At 45.3% G+C, this 16,857-nt stretch overlaps 1 protein-coding gene across 1 annotated transcript in view; it reads left to right on the top strand.

Annotated features, from left to right (window-relative positions):
- Positions 1 to 16,734: 16,734 nt before the first annotated feature.
- Positions 16,735 to 16,857, top strand: part of LOC128056932 (two pore calcium channel protein 1-like) — a 56,353-nt gene continuing 56,230 nt past the window's right edge. Inside the window, exon 1 of the mRNA XM_052649759.1 lies at positions 16,735 to 16,809. Within this exon, the coding sequence (XP_052505719.1) occupies positions 16,735 to 16,809 (75 nt within the window). The remainder of the gene's footprint in view (positions 16,810 to 16,857) is intronic.

Raw genomic sequence — 16,857 nt, 5'->3', positions numbered from 1 at the left:
TCAGGCCAGATCCAGCTTCTTCTGCGTCGCCGCTAGCTTGTCTTGCAGCCTCTTCTTCCTCCAGTCCAGGTAGCGCCGCCGCAGCCGGTTTGCCTGCCAGCCCACGAGCACTCCGGAGGCGAAAGCCACCAGTACAGACAACTGCAGCGTCCTCTCGGACACGTCCGCCATTGCGAATCCGGGGCGTGAAGCGCGGCTACGGCGGGGCGGCGGGGTCAAAAGACCCAGCGCGTTCCGGGCGGGGCACGTCCTGCGGCGCATCTCTTGAATCTCGTGGGTGTGTGGAGAATACGCCTGCAGTGCAAGACACCCGAGTTCGATCCCGAGGTCGGCAAGATCCCGTGGAGAAGGAAATGGCAACCCACTCCAGTATTCTGGGAAATCCCATGGACAGAGGAGCCTGTCCATGGAGTCGCAAGAGTCAGAGAAGAGCGACTAAACCACCACCACCTGTTGAAGACTTGCTTGGCTCTCCTACATCCCATGTTTCCCTCCTCAGAGCACTTACTGCACATGTTGTTTGGCGTTCATCAGATATTTCCTTGCATTATTACCTAACTTCAGTGGTGCCTCTTTCTAACCCCATGGGCAGTTCAACCCCTTTATATTTTCTCGAAGCAGTAAAATGTGAACCAAGGATGTGACTTTAAATTTTCTGGAAAAAAAAAAATGAATTTTCTGTTATTAAAAATGCAAACAGATGAAATTGTTGTTAATAATGCATTTTACTTAGTTTACATAGAAGAAGTTATTATGAGGTTTTTTAATTCTTTTTTTAAATTGAAAGTCTATGAAATCTGGTGTAGATGTTATAATTAACCGAACATCTCAATTTGAACAGTAAATTTTTAGTGCAGATATATGATCATTTTCTAGAATTTGTAAAAGTTAGTTGAAAAGTTAGATTCATATACACACATCGTTCCAAATACGTGTAAAAATTTCTCCAATGACTGAGTTGAATATTGGTTTTTATATTTAAATTCATTAAATTGTTTTTATAGATTTATTTTATTTGGTTGCAGCAGGTCTTGGTTGCAGAACACAAGATCTTTTCAGGTGTGGCATGGTAGCTTTTGGCCTTTCCTGGTAGCTTAGCTGGTAAAGAATCTGCCTGCAATGCAGGAGACCCTGCTGGAGAAGGAATAGGCTACTGCCCACTCCAGTACTCTGGCCTGGAGAATAGTCCATGGGGTTGCAAAGAGTCAGACACGACTGAGTGACTTTCACTTTCACTTGTGAGCTTTTAGGTGTGACATTTGAGCTCTTAATTGCAGCGTGTGGGGTCTAGTTCCCTGACCGGGTATCAAACTTGGGTTCCCTGCCCTGGGAGTTTGGAATCTTAGCCATTGGACCACCAGGGAAGTCCCTAAACTGTTTTTAAAAATTAAAACATTGGTTCTTCAGTCACGCTAATCACATAGGCGGCTTTGTTGTTCAGTCGCTGGTTGTGTCTGACTCTCCTGGACCCCGTGGACTGCAGCACACCTGTATCCACTATTTCCCAGAGTTTGCTCAAACTCATGCCCATTGAGTCAGTGATGTTATCTAGCCATCTCGTCTTCTGCCGTCCCCTTCTCCTCCTGCCCTCAGTCTTTCCCAGCATCAGGGTCTTTTCCAGAGTCAGCTCCTCACATCAGGTGGCCAAAGTATTGGAACTGCAGCTCCAGCATCAGTCCTTCCAATGGATATTCAGGGTTGATTTCCTTTCTGATTGACTGCTTTGATTTCCTTGCAGTGCAAGGGTCTGAGAAAACCATAATTCAAACAGACATATGCTCATTGTTTATTGCGCTCACTAGGTAGGGTGCTACCTGAGAACGTTTCCAGGAGCAGTCTTCCTGCTTGGTATACTTTCCCCCTAGATACCTTCAGGACTAACTCCTTCACCTCCTTTAGGTTTTTGTCAACTGTGACTTTCTCAATGGGACCTATTTAAAAGTCACAAGCCCAACAAATCCCCGCTCTCTGCTGCTTCTGCTCTGTTTCCTGCTTTGTTCTCCTGCCCCATCCTTACCACCCTCCACATGCTGTAGAATTTATTGGGCTGGCAAAAAAATTCATTCAGGGTTTCCATAATATTTTACCAAAAATCCAAACAAACATTTTGGCCAACCCAATACTTATCTAATACAAAAACTGTTTATCTCCAGCTCCCCTGCTACTACGTAAGCTACTTGAGGGTGGCTTTTTTGGGGTTTTTTGGTCTCAGTTTGTATATTGATGAGTCCCAAGGGCCTAGCTGGCACATGGTGCTATTTGCTCAGTCATGTCTGACTCTGTGTGAGCCATGGACTGTAGCCCGCCAGGCTCCTCCGTCCATGGGATTCTCCAGGTTAGTATACTGGAGTGGGTAGTCATTCTCTTCTCCAGGAGATCTTCCTGACCCAGGGATCAAACCTGGGTCTCCGTCATTGCCAGCGGATTTTTTAGCATGTGAGGTTTGCACATAACAGACACTCAGTAAACATTTGGTGTTGAGTGACAGGCGGGGAGTGGTTACAAGAGGCTTACGTGTGGGTGACTGAACTAAATCTTAAGTGGGATAGATAAGTAGGATAATCCAAAGAAAAAACTTAATTTCCCTGAATCTTCGTTTTCTCAGTTGTAAAATGAGCAGTTTGGTATGATTCAATAGCTCTGAGGCATGTTTAAAAGCCAGTTTTGGCAGCCTGACATTGTGTACTTGGGCCACTGCTGATATTGCAATTTGAACTTCACTTGGAATCCATGCCTCATCCCTAAGTGGCCCTTGGGTTAAAAATAAGTCAGATCATGTACACGGGAGCCTTGAATATGGGAGAAGCTCAGACACATAGACCTGGCAGAGACCATAGAAAATTTCCCTTGTTTTATTTTCATAATATTTATTTTTTTAATTGGCCATGCAGGGTTTTAGTGTGGCATGTGGGATCCTTGATCTTCATTGAAGCATGCAGAATCTTAATTACAGCATGTGGGATTTAGTTCCTGACCAGGCTCCCTGCATTGAGAATGCAGAGTCTTAGCCACTGGACCACTAGGGAAGTCCCCAAACCCTCTTGTTTTAGCAGGAAGTAACTCGGGCCAGAAGGATGAATAGAGCTGATGGGAAGGAGTTCGGAGGTATAAGATTTAAATCCCTCTTAAAAAGCTAGTGTGCCCCTGACTTGAGATTTTGTATTTTTCTCCAGGGTACATTGCTTCATTGGGGCATTTTAGTAGACTTGATAATGGTCAACTGGCTTTGAGGTGATGATTACTGGGGATTTACAGGCTGAATAGTCAAGTGTAATGAGTTAAAGGATTACAAGAGTGTATTTTGAGTGATACATTAACTACCACTGTTGAGCCTGCATTTTGAAGTGCTTGCCAAGCGAAAGATATTACCACTTACAGTATTAGACTTACATTTGTTGTAAGTTCATTTAATGTATGTATGCAAATAGAATTGGTTTCCTCTACAACTCTTTTTGTCATTACCTGTGTGTTCTGTATCATACCAAGAAATCATTGCAAGTCCCATGTCATGAAAGTGTTTCCCTATGTTTTCCTCTAAAAATTGTATAGTTTTCAGTTCAGTTGCTCAGTCGTGTCTGACTCTTTGCGACCCCATGAGAGGCAGCACACCAGGCCTCCCTGTCCATCACCAACTCCCAGAGCTCACTCAAACTCACGTCCATCGAGTCGGTGATGCCATCCAGCCATCTCATCCGCTGAAGTCCCCTTCTCCTCCTGCCCGCAATCCCTCCCAGCATCAGAGTCTTTTCCAATGAGTCAACTCTTTGCATGAAGTAGCCAAAGTATTGGATTTTCAGCTTTAGCATCAGTCCTTCCAAAGAACACCCAGGGCTGATCTCCTTTAGGATGGACTGGTTGGATTTCCTTGCAGTCCAAGGGACTCTCAAGAGTCTTCTCCAACACCACACTTCAAAAGTATCAATTCTTTGGCACTCAGCTTTCTTCACAGTCCAACTCTCACATCCATACATGACCACAGGAAAAACCATAGCCTTGACTAGACAGACCTTTGTTGGCAAAGTAATGTCTCTGCTTTTGAATATGCTATCTAGGTTGGTCATAACTTTCCTTCCAAGGAGTAAGCGTCTTTTAATTTCATGGCTGCAATCACCATCTGCAGTGATTATGGAGCCCCCAAAAATAAAGTCTGACACTGTTTCCACTGTTTCCCCATCTATTTGCCATGAAGTGATGGGACCAGATGCCATGATCTTTGTTTTCTGAATGTTGAGCTTTAAGCCAACTTTTTCACTCTCCTCTTTCATGTTCATCAAGAGGTGTTTTAGCTCCTCTTCACTTTCTGCCATAAGGATGGTGTCATCTGCATATCTGAGGTTATTGATATTTCTCCTGGCAATCTTGATTCCAGCTTCTGCTTCTTCCAGCCCAGTATTTCTCATGATGTGCTCTGCATATAAGTTAAATAAGCAGGGTGACAATATACAGCCTTGATGTACTCCTTTTCCTATTTGGAACCAGTCTGTTGTTCCATGTTCAGTTCTAACTGTTGCCTCCTGACCTGCATATAGGTTCCTCAAGAGGCAGGTCAGGTGGTCTGGTAGTCCCATCTCTTTAAGAATTTTCCACAGTTTATTGTGATCCACACAGTCAAAGGCTTTGGCATAGTCAATAAAGCAGAAATAGATGTTTTTCTGGAACTCTCTTGCTTTTTCCATGATGATCCAGCGGATGTTGTCAATTTGATCTCTGGTTCCTCTGCCTTTTCTAAAACCAGCTTGAACATCAGGGAGTTCACGGTTCACGTATTGCTGAAGCCTGGCTTGGAGAATTTTGAGCATTATTTTACTAGCGTGTGAGATGAGTGCAATTTTGTGGTAATTGGAGCATTCTTTGGCATTGCTTTTCTTTGGGATTGGAGTGAAAACTGACCTTTTCCAGTCTTGTGGCCACTGCTGAGTTTTCCAAATGTGTTGGCATATTGAGTACAGCACTTTCACAGCATTATCTTCCAGGATTTGAAATAGCTCAACTGGCATTCCATCACCTCCACTAGCTTTGTTCGTAGTCCTGGTTACTTTTATTTAAATTCTGTGTATATATTTTAATCCCACAAACAGTTCTTATTGTTGTTTTACACAGCCAATATTCATTAAGATTCACCCACATTTTTATCGGGGTGAATAAATTGCTTTTTATTGCTCTTCATACCTCCTTGTGTCTCTGTGCTTCCATGTAGAATTATTTTCCTTCTACCTAAAAACTCCACTTAATATATTCTGTAGCAAATCTGCTGCTAAAGAAATTTCTCAATTGTAATTTGCCGAATTATCCTTGTTTCACTTTTGCTTCAGAAGGATAATTTTCAGAGCATAGAATTCTAGGTTATCGGTTATTTTTCTTTGTTGCTTTGAAGGTATCATTTCCTTTTCCTCAGGCTGAGAAGTCAGTCATAAGGTTTGCTTTTGTGTCTTTCATGGTGGCATGAATTTTTACCTTTCTTCTGGCCAATTTTAGCATTTTCTCCTTTAATTTTTGGTAATTTGATATGCTGTTTTTAAGGGAGTTTTTATTTGTATTGATCCATCTTGTGTTCATAGTTTCTTGGATCTGTGACTTGTTGCTGTCCTTTGTCTTGTTTTGGCAGCACCACAAAGCTTACAGGATCTTAGTTCCCTACTAGGGATTGAACCAGGACTCCTGGCAATGAAAGCACTGAGTCTTAACCACTGGACCACCAGGGAATTCCCTAAAAAAAAAATTCTTGATAATTTGAATCTTTGGACAATGTCATAATCCAGAGAGAATTTATCTTGCTTCCAGGGCAGAACTTATTATTCCCTTTTCCATCTTTATTAGTTCATTAATTATGCATTCTTTTACTTTTGATATTTTGCCTAGACATTATGACATCCTCTTTGACTTACTGGAGACTAATATAACTGTGTCCCGTTAGGGACTGACTGAGTTAGAAGGTAGGCTTCAGTCCTTATAAAAGCGGATCTATTTCTACTTCATACTTCGTTATAGACTGTATGCCTTTAGGGTCCATCCTGAAAGCCTGAGATGTTCTTTGTTTGGCAGGTCCTGAACCCGAGTGTTTGTTGGTGCACGTGTTCTTAGTCGCCTCAGTTGTGTCCGACTCTTTGTGACCCCATGGACTGTAGTCTGCCAGGCCCTTCTGTCCATGGGATTCTCCAGGCAAGAATACTGGAGTGGGTTGCCATGCCCTGCTCCAGGCGATCTTCCCAATCCAGGGATCAAACCCTTGCCTCTTCCATCTCCTGCATTGGCAGGCGGGTTCTTTACCACTAGCACCACCCGGGATGCCCCCGAGTGTTTGTTCTGCCAGCTCTGACACATCACCAGCTCTGCCTTCAACATCTCAACATCCCATCTGCTGCTCTTGGCTCAGCCTGTCAGTCCCCACTTGCCAATTGGCAAATGCCTTGAAGGGAGAAGTTGAGCCAAGTTCAAGCTCACTCTCTAGGTTCCTTTTTTCCAGGATGCTGGCTCCCTGAGGTTCCCTGTAGCTCCCTGATGCCTTAGATTAAAAAATAAAATCTTTTTTTTGTCAGGATTTTCTAGTTATTTTCAGTGGGAAGTCTGCCTGAAACAACCCATGGCCAGAAGCAAAGTGACATATTAAAATCTGACATATTAAAATCAAATTACCATACCAATCCCTCTCTCAGAGGGATTCATTGGCATTCAAATACTATCATCTATCATCCATTCAAAAACTATGTGAACAAGCCCTTCAGTAACAGTGTCTTCCCAGATTTTATATTACTTCAATATGTATTTTTATGCTTATACGTAATTTGTTCCTACGTCCCCCATACACGGGGCTTCCCTGGTGACTGTAGCCCGCCTGCCAATGCAGGAGGCACGTGTTCAATCCCTGGATTGAGAAGATCCCCTGGAGAAGGAAATGGCAACCACTCTAGTATTCTTGCCTGGAGAATCCCATGGACAGAGGAGCCTGCTGGGCTACAGTCATGGGGTTGAAAAGAGTCAGATACAGCTTAGGGCTTGAACAGCAGCAGCAGCTGCTGCTACATGATAGGTGAATACATTTAATTTCCTGTAAGAAATGTATTCTAACAAATATCATTTTCAAAAAAATTTCAGTATATTCTAACAAATACGTATTTCCAAATATAATTTCCAGACTCATTTCCAGGATGAGTTATATTTACTCATTCCGTAAATTATATTTGTTAGCATAGAACAAATAATATATATTATATTTTATTATAACATATATTATATTATATTATATATACAATATAATATATATATTATTTACATATATATATGGAGTCACCCACCAGACTCCTCTGTCCATGGAATTTTTCAGGCAAGAATACTGGAGTGGGTTGATATTCTCTTTTCCAGGGGGACTTCCTGACCCAGGGATTGAACTCGCGTCTACTGCATTGGCAGGCGGATTCTTTGCCACTGCACCACCTGGGAAGCCTAGCATACACCTACTTGCTTGCCATCAGCCTAGATCAGTTTAACGCAATCTCAGACCTCCTGTTACTTTATCCATCAACATTTTGGTATAAGCATTCTGAAAAATAATCTAAACACCATTGTCACATCTAAAAATTGAATAATGCCTTTATATGACTAAATATCTAGTCAATTCAAATTTCTGTTTCATTGTTTTCTTTTTCAATTTATTTGTGAAAGAAATCAGGTGCTTTATGGAAATAACCTGATATTGGTACAGAAATATTAATAAAATCAGAATTTTATGAGTCACATCCCTTTGGTGTCATTAAACACATTCCTTAGTTCTTTACGCAGGCATAATGTGTTTTGTTGTACTTCGCTTTATTTTGCTTTGCAGAAATTGCATTTTTTACAAGTTAAAGTTTTGTGGCAATCCTGCATTGACAGATGATGGTTGGTATTTTTTAAGCAATATCACAATTTAAAATGAAGGTATGTACATTTTTTAAAGAAATAGTGCTATTGCACACTTAATAGATTACAGTATCAACATAACTGAGAAACCAAAAAATTCATGAGGCTTGCTTTGTTGCAATATTCAGTTTATTGAGGGGTCTGGAACCAAACCTGCAGTACCAAACTATGCCTGTATTCCTCAAAACTGATAGTCTGATCTAGAGTTTTGATCATATTAAGTTCTAGTTTGGGGCAAGAGTATGCCATAGGCAGTGGTATGTTCTCCTATAAGGATGCAAAAGACATCACTTCTCTCTCTTTCTTTATATTAGAAGTCATGGATAATCATTGCCTGAATTCATTGACTCATCATGGATTGCAAATTGTCATATTTTAATTCTGCTGTTCTTCATTATTCAGCTGTAATACTTCAATAAAGAGAAACTTCCCATCAGCCACTCTTTAAAAAATTTTTTAATTTATTTTTGGTTGTGCTGGGTCTTTGTTGCCGCATGTGAGCTTTCTCTAGTGGTGGTGCGAGGGCTTCTCATTGTGGTGGCTTCTCTTGTTGTGGAGCAGGGCTTCTAGGCACGCAAACTTCAGTGGTTGTGGCACACACGCTTAGTTGTTCCACGGTGCGTGGGATCTTCCTGGGCCAGGGATTGAACCTGCATCCCCTGGATCGGCAGGCAGATTCTTAACCACTGGACCACCAGGGAAGTCCCCATCATTCACTCTTAATTACTCTGAGTATCGTTTGCAGAGAAAGGTGAGACAGGGGCTTGCATCTTCCCCTCTGTTTACCAGTTTTCCAAATAACGATTTAGTTTCCTAGTGTTCTGTAGCTATCTTTTAAAAGGATCATTAGAAACACAGAGATTTTAACACACATAATATGTCTCTATCTATTGCATTATATTCCTCACTAGTGTTAAGATCATTCCATTGTCGGCCAGTGGGAACTGTTCAGTCATCTGTGCTCATTGCCACGCATCACAGCCAGCAGGCCACTGTCCAGGACTCCACCAGATCAGGTGACTGGAAGCTCTGCGTTGCAGAGTGCTCTGCTCCACGGACTCTGTCCTATGCACTCTGCCCTTGGCTGGTTTTCATCTGTATCCTTCCTTGTAATAAACCATAGCTATGAGCATAACAGCTTTCAATGAGTTCTGTGAGTCTTTACAGCAAATTATTGGTGGCCTTGGGAATGCCCCAAATTTGTGATTGGTGTCAGAAGTGATGGCAGTCTTTTGGGGACTGCTTCCTAGACTTGGCAATTTGGCTCACTTCTCATACCAAGAAACTAAGGCGAGAACTCCTCTTTTTAATATAAAGAAGTGTTTTTTTGTTTTTCTTTTTTACAATTTATTTATTTATTGTGGCCATGCGGCATGTGGGATCCTAGTTCCCCGGCCAGAGATTGAACCTGCACCCCACCCGCAGCAGAAGCTCAGAGTCTCAACTGCTGGACCACGAGGGAAGCCCTTCAAAAGCAGAGACTTCACAAAAGAAGAAATGACTCCAGCAAAATAGAACTATAAACAGCTTTTATGTGAAATCATCCACAGTGATGCTTCATTTCATCCATTGCTTTAATAGCTCAGTTTTGTTTATAAAATGTTCAACTTGGACTAGATCAGCAGTTTAGGCTGAGAACTATTTTTGGACTCTCATGTGGCTTCAAAGGATACCTAGGTAGTTCAGATTGGAGTTCTGGCCCTGAGCCTTCAGCCGGGGGTGGGGGGAGGGGGAAACAAGCCATCACCCCCAGTGAGAACACAGGCAAGATGCCAAACGGGGCTGTGGGCTTCCCACGGGGCCCAGGGAGGGGCCAGGGAGCCCTGAGAAAACTGTGTCGTCTGGGAACCGAAAGCACAGAATAACCTCCCACATCCTCTTTTCTGTGGTTAATTGGAAGGTCTTCATGGAAGCCATTCCACACTACTTCCAGAAATTTCCATTCAATACACACTATTGAAAACCTTTTATTTTCCAGATACTGTATCAGATGCTTTGAGAACTGTCTGTGGACAAGATCAAGATTTCTACCCTTGTGGACATTACATTACAGCATAGCCCCTTCCCTGGTGGCTCAGAGGGTAAAGCGTCTGCCTGGAATGCAAGAGACCCGGGTTCAATCCCTGGGTCGGGAAGATCCCCTGGAGAAGGAAATGGCAACCCACTCCAGTACTCTTGCCTGGAGAATCCCACGGAGGGAGGAGCCTGGTGGGTTACAGTCCATGGGGTCGCAAAGAGTCGGAAACGACTGAGCGACTTCACTCTCTCTCATAGATAATAAACAATACACGTGAGAGATGAGAAATTGTGTCCTAAGGTTGAAGGTGATAAGGGCAATGCAAGAAAGTAAGAGACGAGGAAGAGGGGTCAGAAGGACAGGAATGGGTAGGAGAATTAAGTGGGACAGTCAGGGCCCCCGAGAAGGTGGGGGCTGAGCAAAGAGGGGCAGGGAGCTGGGCAGGTGGGTGTGGGGGAACGAGCCATCTGGGCTGAAAGAACGGCTGGAGCAAAGACCCTGAGGAATGTTTGAGCAACAGAATGGAAGCCAGCGAGGCTGGAGCAGAGCACGTGAGAAGGAGGAGATGGATGGAGTCCACGACAGCAGGATGGCAGCTGGGCTGTGCTGCCAGAGAAATATGTTTGAGAAGGGTTTTTGCTGTTGTTGCTGTTTTACAATTTATTTACTCACTTGGGCTGCACAGCATGTGGAACATTAGTTCCCAGGACCAGGGATTGAGCACACAGCCCCTGCATTGGAAATGCAAAGTCTCAGCCACTGGACCAGCAGGGAAGTCCTGTTTGAGGTTTGCCCCCTACTGTCCCTAGTGGCTCAGTCAGTAAAGAATCCGCAGGAGACGTGGGTTGGATCCCTGGTCGGGGAGATCCCCTGGAGAAGAAAATGGCAACCCACTCCAGTATTCTTGCCTGGAAATCCCATGGACAGAGGAGCCTGGTGGGGCTACAGTCCCTGGGGTCGCAAAGAGTTGAATACGCCTTAGCGACTGAACCACCACCACCAGCTTGTCAACCATGACCACCTGTCAACCATGTGTCCTAACTGGCTGCCTTGCAGTGTTCAAAATACTGCTACAAATCTCATGGGATTTTGGGGGATAATGGGCAGATTCTTTGGTTAGGCAGAATTAGGCAGACTTCTTTGGTAAAATATGAACTTTTTTCATTTTCTCAACTGAAATTCCCCAGGAGCTATTTCTAGACAGAGCAGAGTGAGTGGAGTGGAAATTCCACAATGCCAGTAGCTCTGGGTTTGTGGTCCTGGTGTTACACTTCCAAGCTGTGTGACCTAGGACAGCTTGATTCTCTTCTCTGAGCTTCTTTTTTCTTAATTCTAAAGTGGGGTGCCGGCACGCTTGGTCGCTTGGTTGTGACCAACTCTCTGTGATCCCATGGACTGCAGCCCGCCAGTCTCCTCTCTCCATGGAATTCTCCAGGTAAGAATACAGGAGTGGGTTGGTATTCTCTTCTCCAGGGGGCCTTCCTGACCAAGGGATCGAACTCACGTCTTGTGCATTGGCAGGCGAATTCTTTACCGCTGAGCCACCAGGGAACTGTAACCAATACCTGTATGGGCCTAATTATGTCCCCCGTCACTCCAAATTCATATGCTGAAGAGCTAACCCCCCAGCACCTCCAAATGTGTTTATTTTTTTGCTGCGTGATCTTTTGCAGCATATGAGCTTCTCTCTAGTTGAGGCTTAGTTGCCCTGCAGCATATGAGACCTTAGTTCTCTAACCTGAGGTGGAACTCACATCTGCTGTTTTTGGAGGCAGATTCTTAACCACTAGACCACCAGGGAAGTTCCAGAGTTAGGTTTTGTTTTGTTTTGTTTTGTTTACAAAGGTAATTAAGTTAAAATGAAATCATTTTGGGTGGATATTTGCCAGCTTCTCATACAGTGTCTGAAAAATAAAAGGTTTTCAGTAAGTATTTGTTGAATGGAAATTTCTGGAAGTGGGGTGGGGTGGTTTCCATCAACAGCTTGCAAGTAATCATCGTTCTTATAAGAGAGGGAACTTTGGACAGGGACAGGCAGAGCAGGAACCTGTGTCAAGACACAAGGAGGAGAAGACGGCAATTTACAAGCCAAAGGGAGAAACCTCAGAAGAGACCTACCTGCCAACACCTGGAACTTGAAGTTCTAGCCTCTAGGACAGTGGGAAAACACATTTCTATTGTTGAAGTCCCCCACCTCCCCGCCTGAATTGGTAAACCAATTCAGTACTCCAAAAGGCTGTAACAGTGTGCTTTGTTTCAGCTGGCCTCTAAAAGCAGTGCTTTCTAAACTGAATTCCTTCTTACCCTGCAAAGATATATTTCCCTACTAGCAGAGATGCTGCCAGGAACAGGCATTTTCAGACATAATCGTCAGTTTTAATCTTTTCCATTACAGAAAATATTTTTTCATTAAACATCCAAAATTGCTACTTAAGTTCCATCCCTCATCCTTGTGAATTTTATGATGTGCAAACACATGATAGTAATAGAGTGAAAATGAAACCTTATTGAAAAGTGTAAAATGAGAGGAAATAAGTTCTTCTCACTTCATGTTTCTATTCCCTGTTGTTTCAGTTTTGTGCCCAAAGGCAAACTGATTACAGTTTCCTGATGTATCCTTTCAGGAAAATACTTTATGCATTTATCAGAAAATAGAGGTATACGCATCCTTTTAAAATTGTATACAAAAGAGATCAAACTCCTTGCAGCATACTGCCACCCTTAACTATCTTGCTTTATTTTTCTTTCCCCCTATCAGCCATAGAGGTCTACCACTTTTTGTCTCCTGGGTCCTATGATACAGCTCACATAATTCTCAGGGCCTGGCCTTCCCTGGGGGCCCAGCTGGTAAAGAATCTGCCTGCAGTTCAGGAGAAAGACCCATGTTCGATCTCTGGGTCAGGAAGATCCCCTGGAGAAGGGAATGGCAACCCACTCCAGTATTCTTGCCTGGAGAATTCCATTGACAGAGGAGTCTGGTGGGCTACAGTCCACGGGATCACAAAGAGTCGGACATGACTGAGCGACTAACACACACACATAATTCTCAGGGCAAAGGTCATGTTAGGGGAGGCACCCTGACGGAAGCTGCCCGCCCTGGCCAGGCACCTCAGTAACCATGTGCATGAGTTTTATGACAGGAGGTCCTGGTAAGGAACACAGGACTAATAAGCCACCATCAACCGGAAGAGTTCAGGAAAGTTCAAAAGGAGACACCACATGTCAGACCGCCTCCCAGAATCCTCTCTGGCATCCATCTTGGCTGAACAAGGCATGCACCACCAGGAGGGACTCTGAGTCAAATGATTGGCTAAAGACAACCGGGAAACTAATCCCATCACCATAAAACCCAAGACTGTGAGCCACGTGGCAGAGCAGTTCTCCTGGGTTCCCTTACCCTACTGCCCTCCATCCTTTCCCAATAAACTCTCTTGCTTTGTCAGCACAGGCGTCTCCTCGGACAATGCATTTCCGAGTGTTAGACAAGAGCCCAGTTTCCGGGGCCCGCCTTCCTGCAACAGTTAGACAGTTGTAAGGAGGGAGGTGCCAAAAAGCAATCTCTCCACAAGGTCCTCAGAGACCTGGATGCCTGTATGCATCTCTCTGCTCTACCATCCACAGCATCATCCTTACCCAAGGCTGGCTGGAAGATGGTTGTCAGTGGCCATTAGGAAAATGTGTTTCTTGAGTTTTAAAAATTTACATTTATAGAAAGGGAGGGAAGAGAGAGAAAAAGTCTTTGCTCTCAAGCCAACAGCTTTTTAAAAAAGTATTTCCAGGCTATGTGTGGGGTTCTTCATTGCTGAGAGTGGGCTTTCTCTAGGTGTGGCGAGCAGAGGCTTTTCTCCAGCTTTGGTGCTTCTCTTGTGGTGGAGCATGCGATCTCGGGTGGGCAGGCTTCAGAAGATGTGACTCCTGAGCTCCGGAGCACAGGCTCAGCAGTTGTGGCACACGGGCTTAGCTGCTTGGCAGCATGGGAGATTTTCCCAGACCAGGGATCAAACCAGTGTCCCCTGCATTGCGAGAAGGATTCTTAACTACCAGGGAAGCCCAGCCCACGGCTTTTTAAAAATGGGTTGAGCTACCTTAAGAAGTTACATTCTTCCCTTGGTAACTGTTGGCAGGAAACACCTTGTATAGATTAGCCTGTATAGATTCTCCTCTAGTGAGGGTGGAAGCCTGGCCTGATTCTGGGTTCCTGGGTAGGAAGGATGTAGATAGAAGATGAACAGCATCTGCAGGGTAGAATATAATCTCATGTACACAGAACTGCATACATGTATGTTTGTGTGCACAGGTAGAGACGTGGAGAAGGCTGCTCGCCGAAATGCACTAACTGTGGTTATCTTTGATGAGCTGTTTCTACTTTACAATGCATGCGTTTATACTGTACTGATGAAAAGCCATTTTAAAAGACCCCACCATAAAACACAACCATTTCATACGTCATGATTTTGGATAGAAACAGAATCCCTGTCTTTTCTCAAGAGCATGTAGAGAGTTTTAGGTTAATCCACACAATAAACAGTGACAATAACTCATTATTGCGGACACCCTGTAGATAAGAACCACTGGCCACAAGCTGGTATGAATTCCGTTTTTGCATTTCACTTAACTACCACGTGCCTGCTCTGTGCCAGGAACTGGAGATTCAGACATCATGGTTCCCAGTCCCTCCTCCACCAGGTGCTGGTGGCCCAGTGGTGTGTGACAGCATATACAAATAGAAGAACTGAGGCACCACATGGCTGTTTTCATGAAGAGCATGGGACCACACAGAGGAAGTGATCCACTGGTTGGGAGAAGTTGAGGAAGGGCCTCCCAGAGGGTGTAAAGCTTGAATTGAGGGGGAACAACCAGAAGAGGCAGATGGTGTCAAATGCAGTGCCCAGCATGCCTACTAAGGACCTGGGGCCACCTGCCCTTCTCACTGTAGGCCAGCCTCACCGCAAGAACTTGACTCTGGCATTGAAAAGCAGTCTAGGGTTCTGTATTCATTTTCTCTTGCATGTAACCAAGTTCCACAAACTTAGGGGCTTAAATGAATATCCATTTATTAGTGTGGTCTGTGGTCAGAAGTCCAGGAAGGCATGGCTGGATTCTACGCCCTGAGTCTCAAACCACTGAAATAAAGTTGCTGTGCTCTTTCCTGGAGATTCTGGGGAGAATTCCCATTCAGGCTCATTTAAGTTGATGGCAGATTCGGTTCCTTATAGCTCCCCTTCATCTTCAAGACAGCAGCATTCCCACCAGGCATACCTTCCAGGACCATCATCTCTCACCTCCCCTTCTGCTTTCCTCTTCTGCTTCTAAGGGTTCATGTGATTGCACTGGGTCACTTTAGATAATCCAGGACAATCTGTGTTTTAAGATCAACTGATCAGTAACAGTACTGTGAAGCCTTTTTAGAGCAGTTGTCCTCAAACTTTTTGGCACCAGGGACCAATTTCATGGAAGACAACTTTCCCACAGATGGGGTGAGGGGGATGGTTTGGGGATACATCTATTGCGACTGTATTTCTATTATCATTACATCAACTCCATTTCAGATCATCAAGCATGAGATCTGGAAGGTTGGGGACTCCTGCTTTAGAGGAGTAAAGTAACAGATTCACAGTCCTAGGGATCAGGATCTGGAATCTTGGGGTGGGTGGGTGATAATTCTGCCCACCACAGTACCCTACCTGGACCTTGGCATCCATCAGTACCAAGCACAGAGTACTCCTGATGAGCCCAGAGGAACACTGTGCCTCTTGCTAGGTGACCAGGGTCAGTCCCTGCCCTGCCAGGCTTCTTCCTCCTTTGAGAGGTGTAGGTGGATTTCATGGGCTTTCCTGGTGGCTCAGTGGTAAAGAATCCATCTGCCAACGCAGGAGACAGGGATTTGATCACTGGTCCGGGAAGAGTCCCCTGGAGGAGGTAATGGCAACCCACTCCAGTATTCTTGCCTGGAGAACCCCATAGACAGAGGAGCCTGGCAGGCTACAGTCCATGGGGTCACAAAGAGTCAGGCAACTAACAGTTCCACTTTTCAGTGAAGTTCATTGGTGCAGGAGCCCAGCACTGCCTGCCCTACAAGAAAAAAAAATTTTTTTTAAACACATGTAAACATTTATTATTTTTATAAAAAAATTCATCCCAACATTAAAAAATATCAGGAATAGTCTCATGAAAATCTAATCTGCTTTCTTTCCAAATTCAGAGGCTCTGGTAACCCCAAGTTCCTGGCCAGGCTGACACTGGGGTGCACCAGGGAAGGGAGGAGGGTTCGCACACCCCTTCTCAGAGGTATCTGCCCCAAGAGGCCCTTCTCTGGGCCTACACCCAGCTCTCCAGGGGGTTCCACTCGGAAGGAAACATAATCTACCGGGCACCTGCCAATGGCAGCAACTGAATACAGTAAGTCCTTTAATTCTCGCAACAACCCTGGGAGGAAGGTCTTGTTCCTATTTTATCGATACAGAAAGCTAAGCGCAGTCACGCGCCCAGGGCGCATGGCTGGGACCCTTCGCCAGCTTGGCCTCTAGCCTCTCGGATCCGCTCAGCCCCTAGCGTCCCGCCCTCTACCGCCCCCGCCCCCGCCCCAGGCGAGACCGCGTAGCCGCCCCCGGCTCCAGCACTACTCTCCGGGCAGGGCGGGAAGGGGCCAGAGCCGGGGACGCGCCGCGCCCGCCGCCAATCCTCCACCCGTGGGGCCCCGCCGCAGTCACACGAAGGGCCGCGCGGAGCGCGCCAAGCCCGGGCCTCCAGCAGCCGGAGGGCTGAGTCCGCTGCCCCGGGCTCCGGTCTGCCCCATCCCCGCCCCGCGCGTCGCCGCCGCGATGCCCGGGGACAGCCGAGCCGCGGGGACGCATCACTCGCGCCCGTCGTCCTCCGAGGAGCCGCCAGGCCTGGAGGTAACGGCGCCCCTAGGGCTGGTGGCTGCACGCGGACGGCAGCGCCCC

This window comes from Budorcas taxicolor, chromosome 11 (genome assembly GCF_023091745.1).
Source record: "Budorcas taxicolor isolate Tak-1 chromosome 11, Takin1.1, whole genome shotgun sequence".
Taxonomy (NCBI): domain Eukaryota; kingdom Metazoa; phylum Chordata; class Mammalia; order Artiodactyla; family Bovidae; genus Budorcas; species Budorcas taxicolor.
Note: the sequence above shows the minus strand (reverse complement) of the source record. Positions and strands in the feature narration are given on the sequence as shown.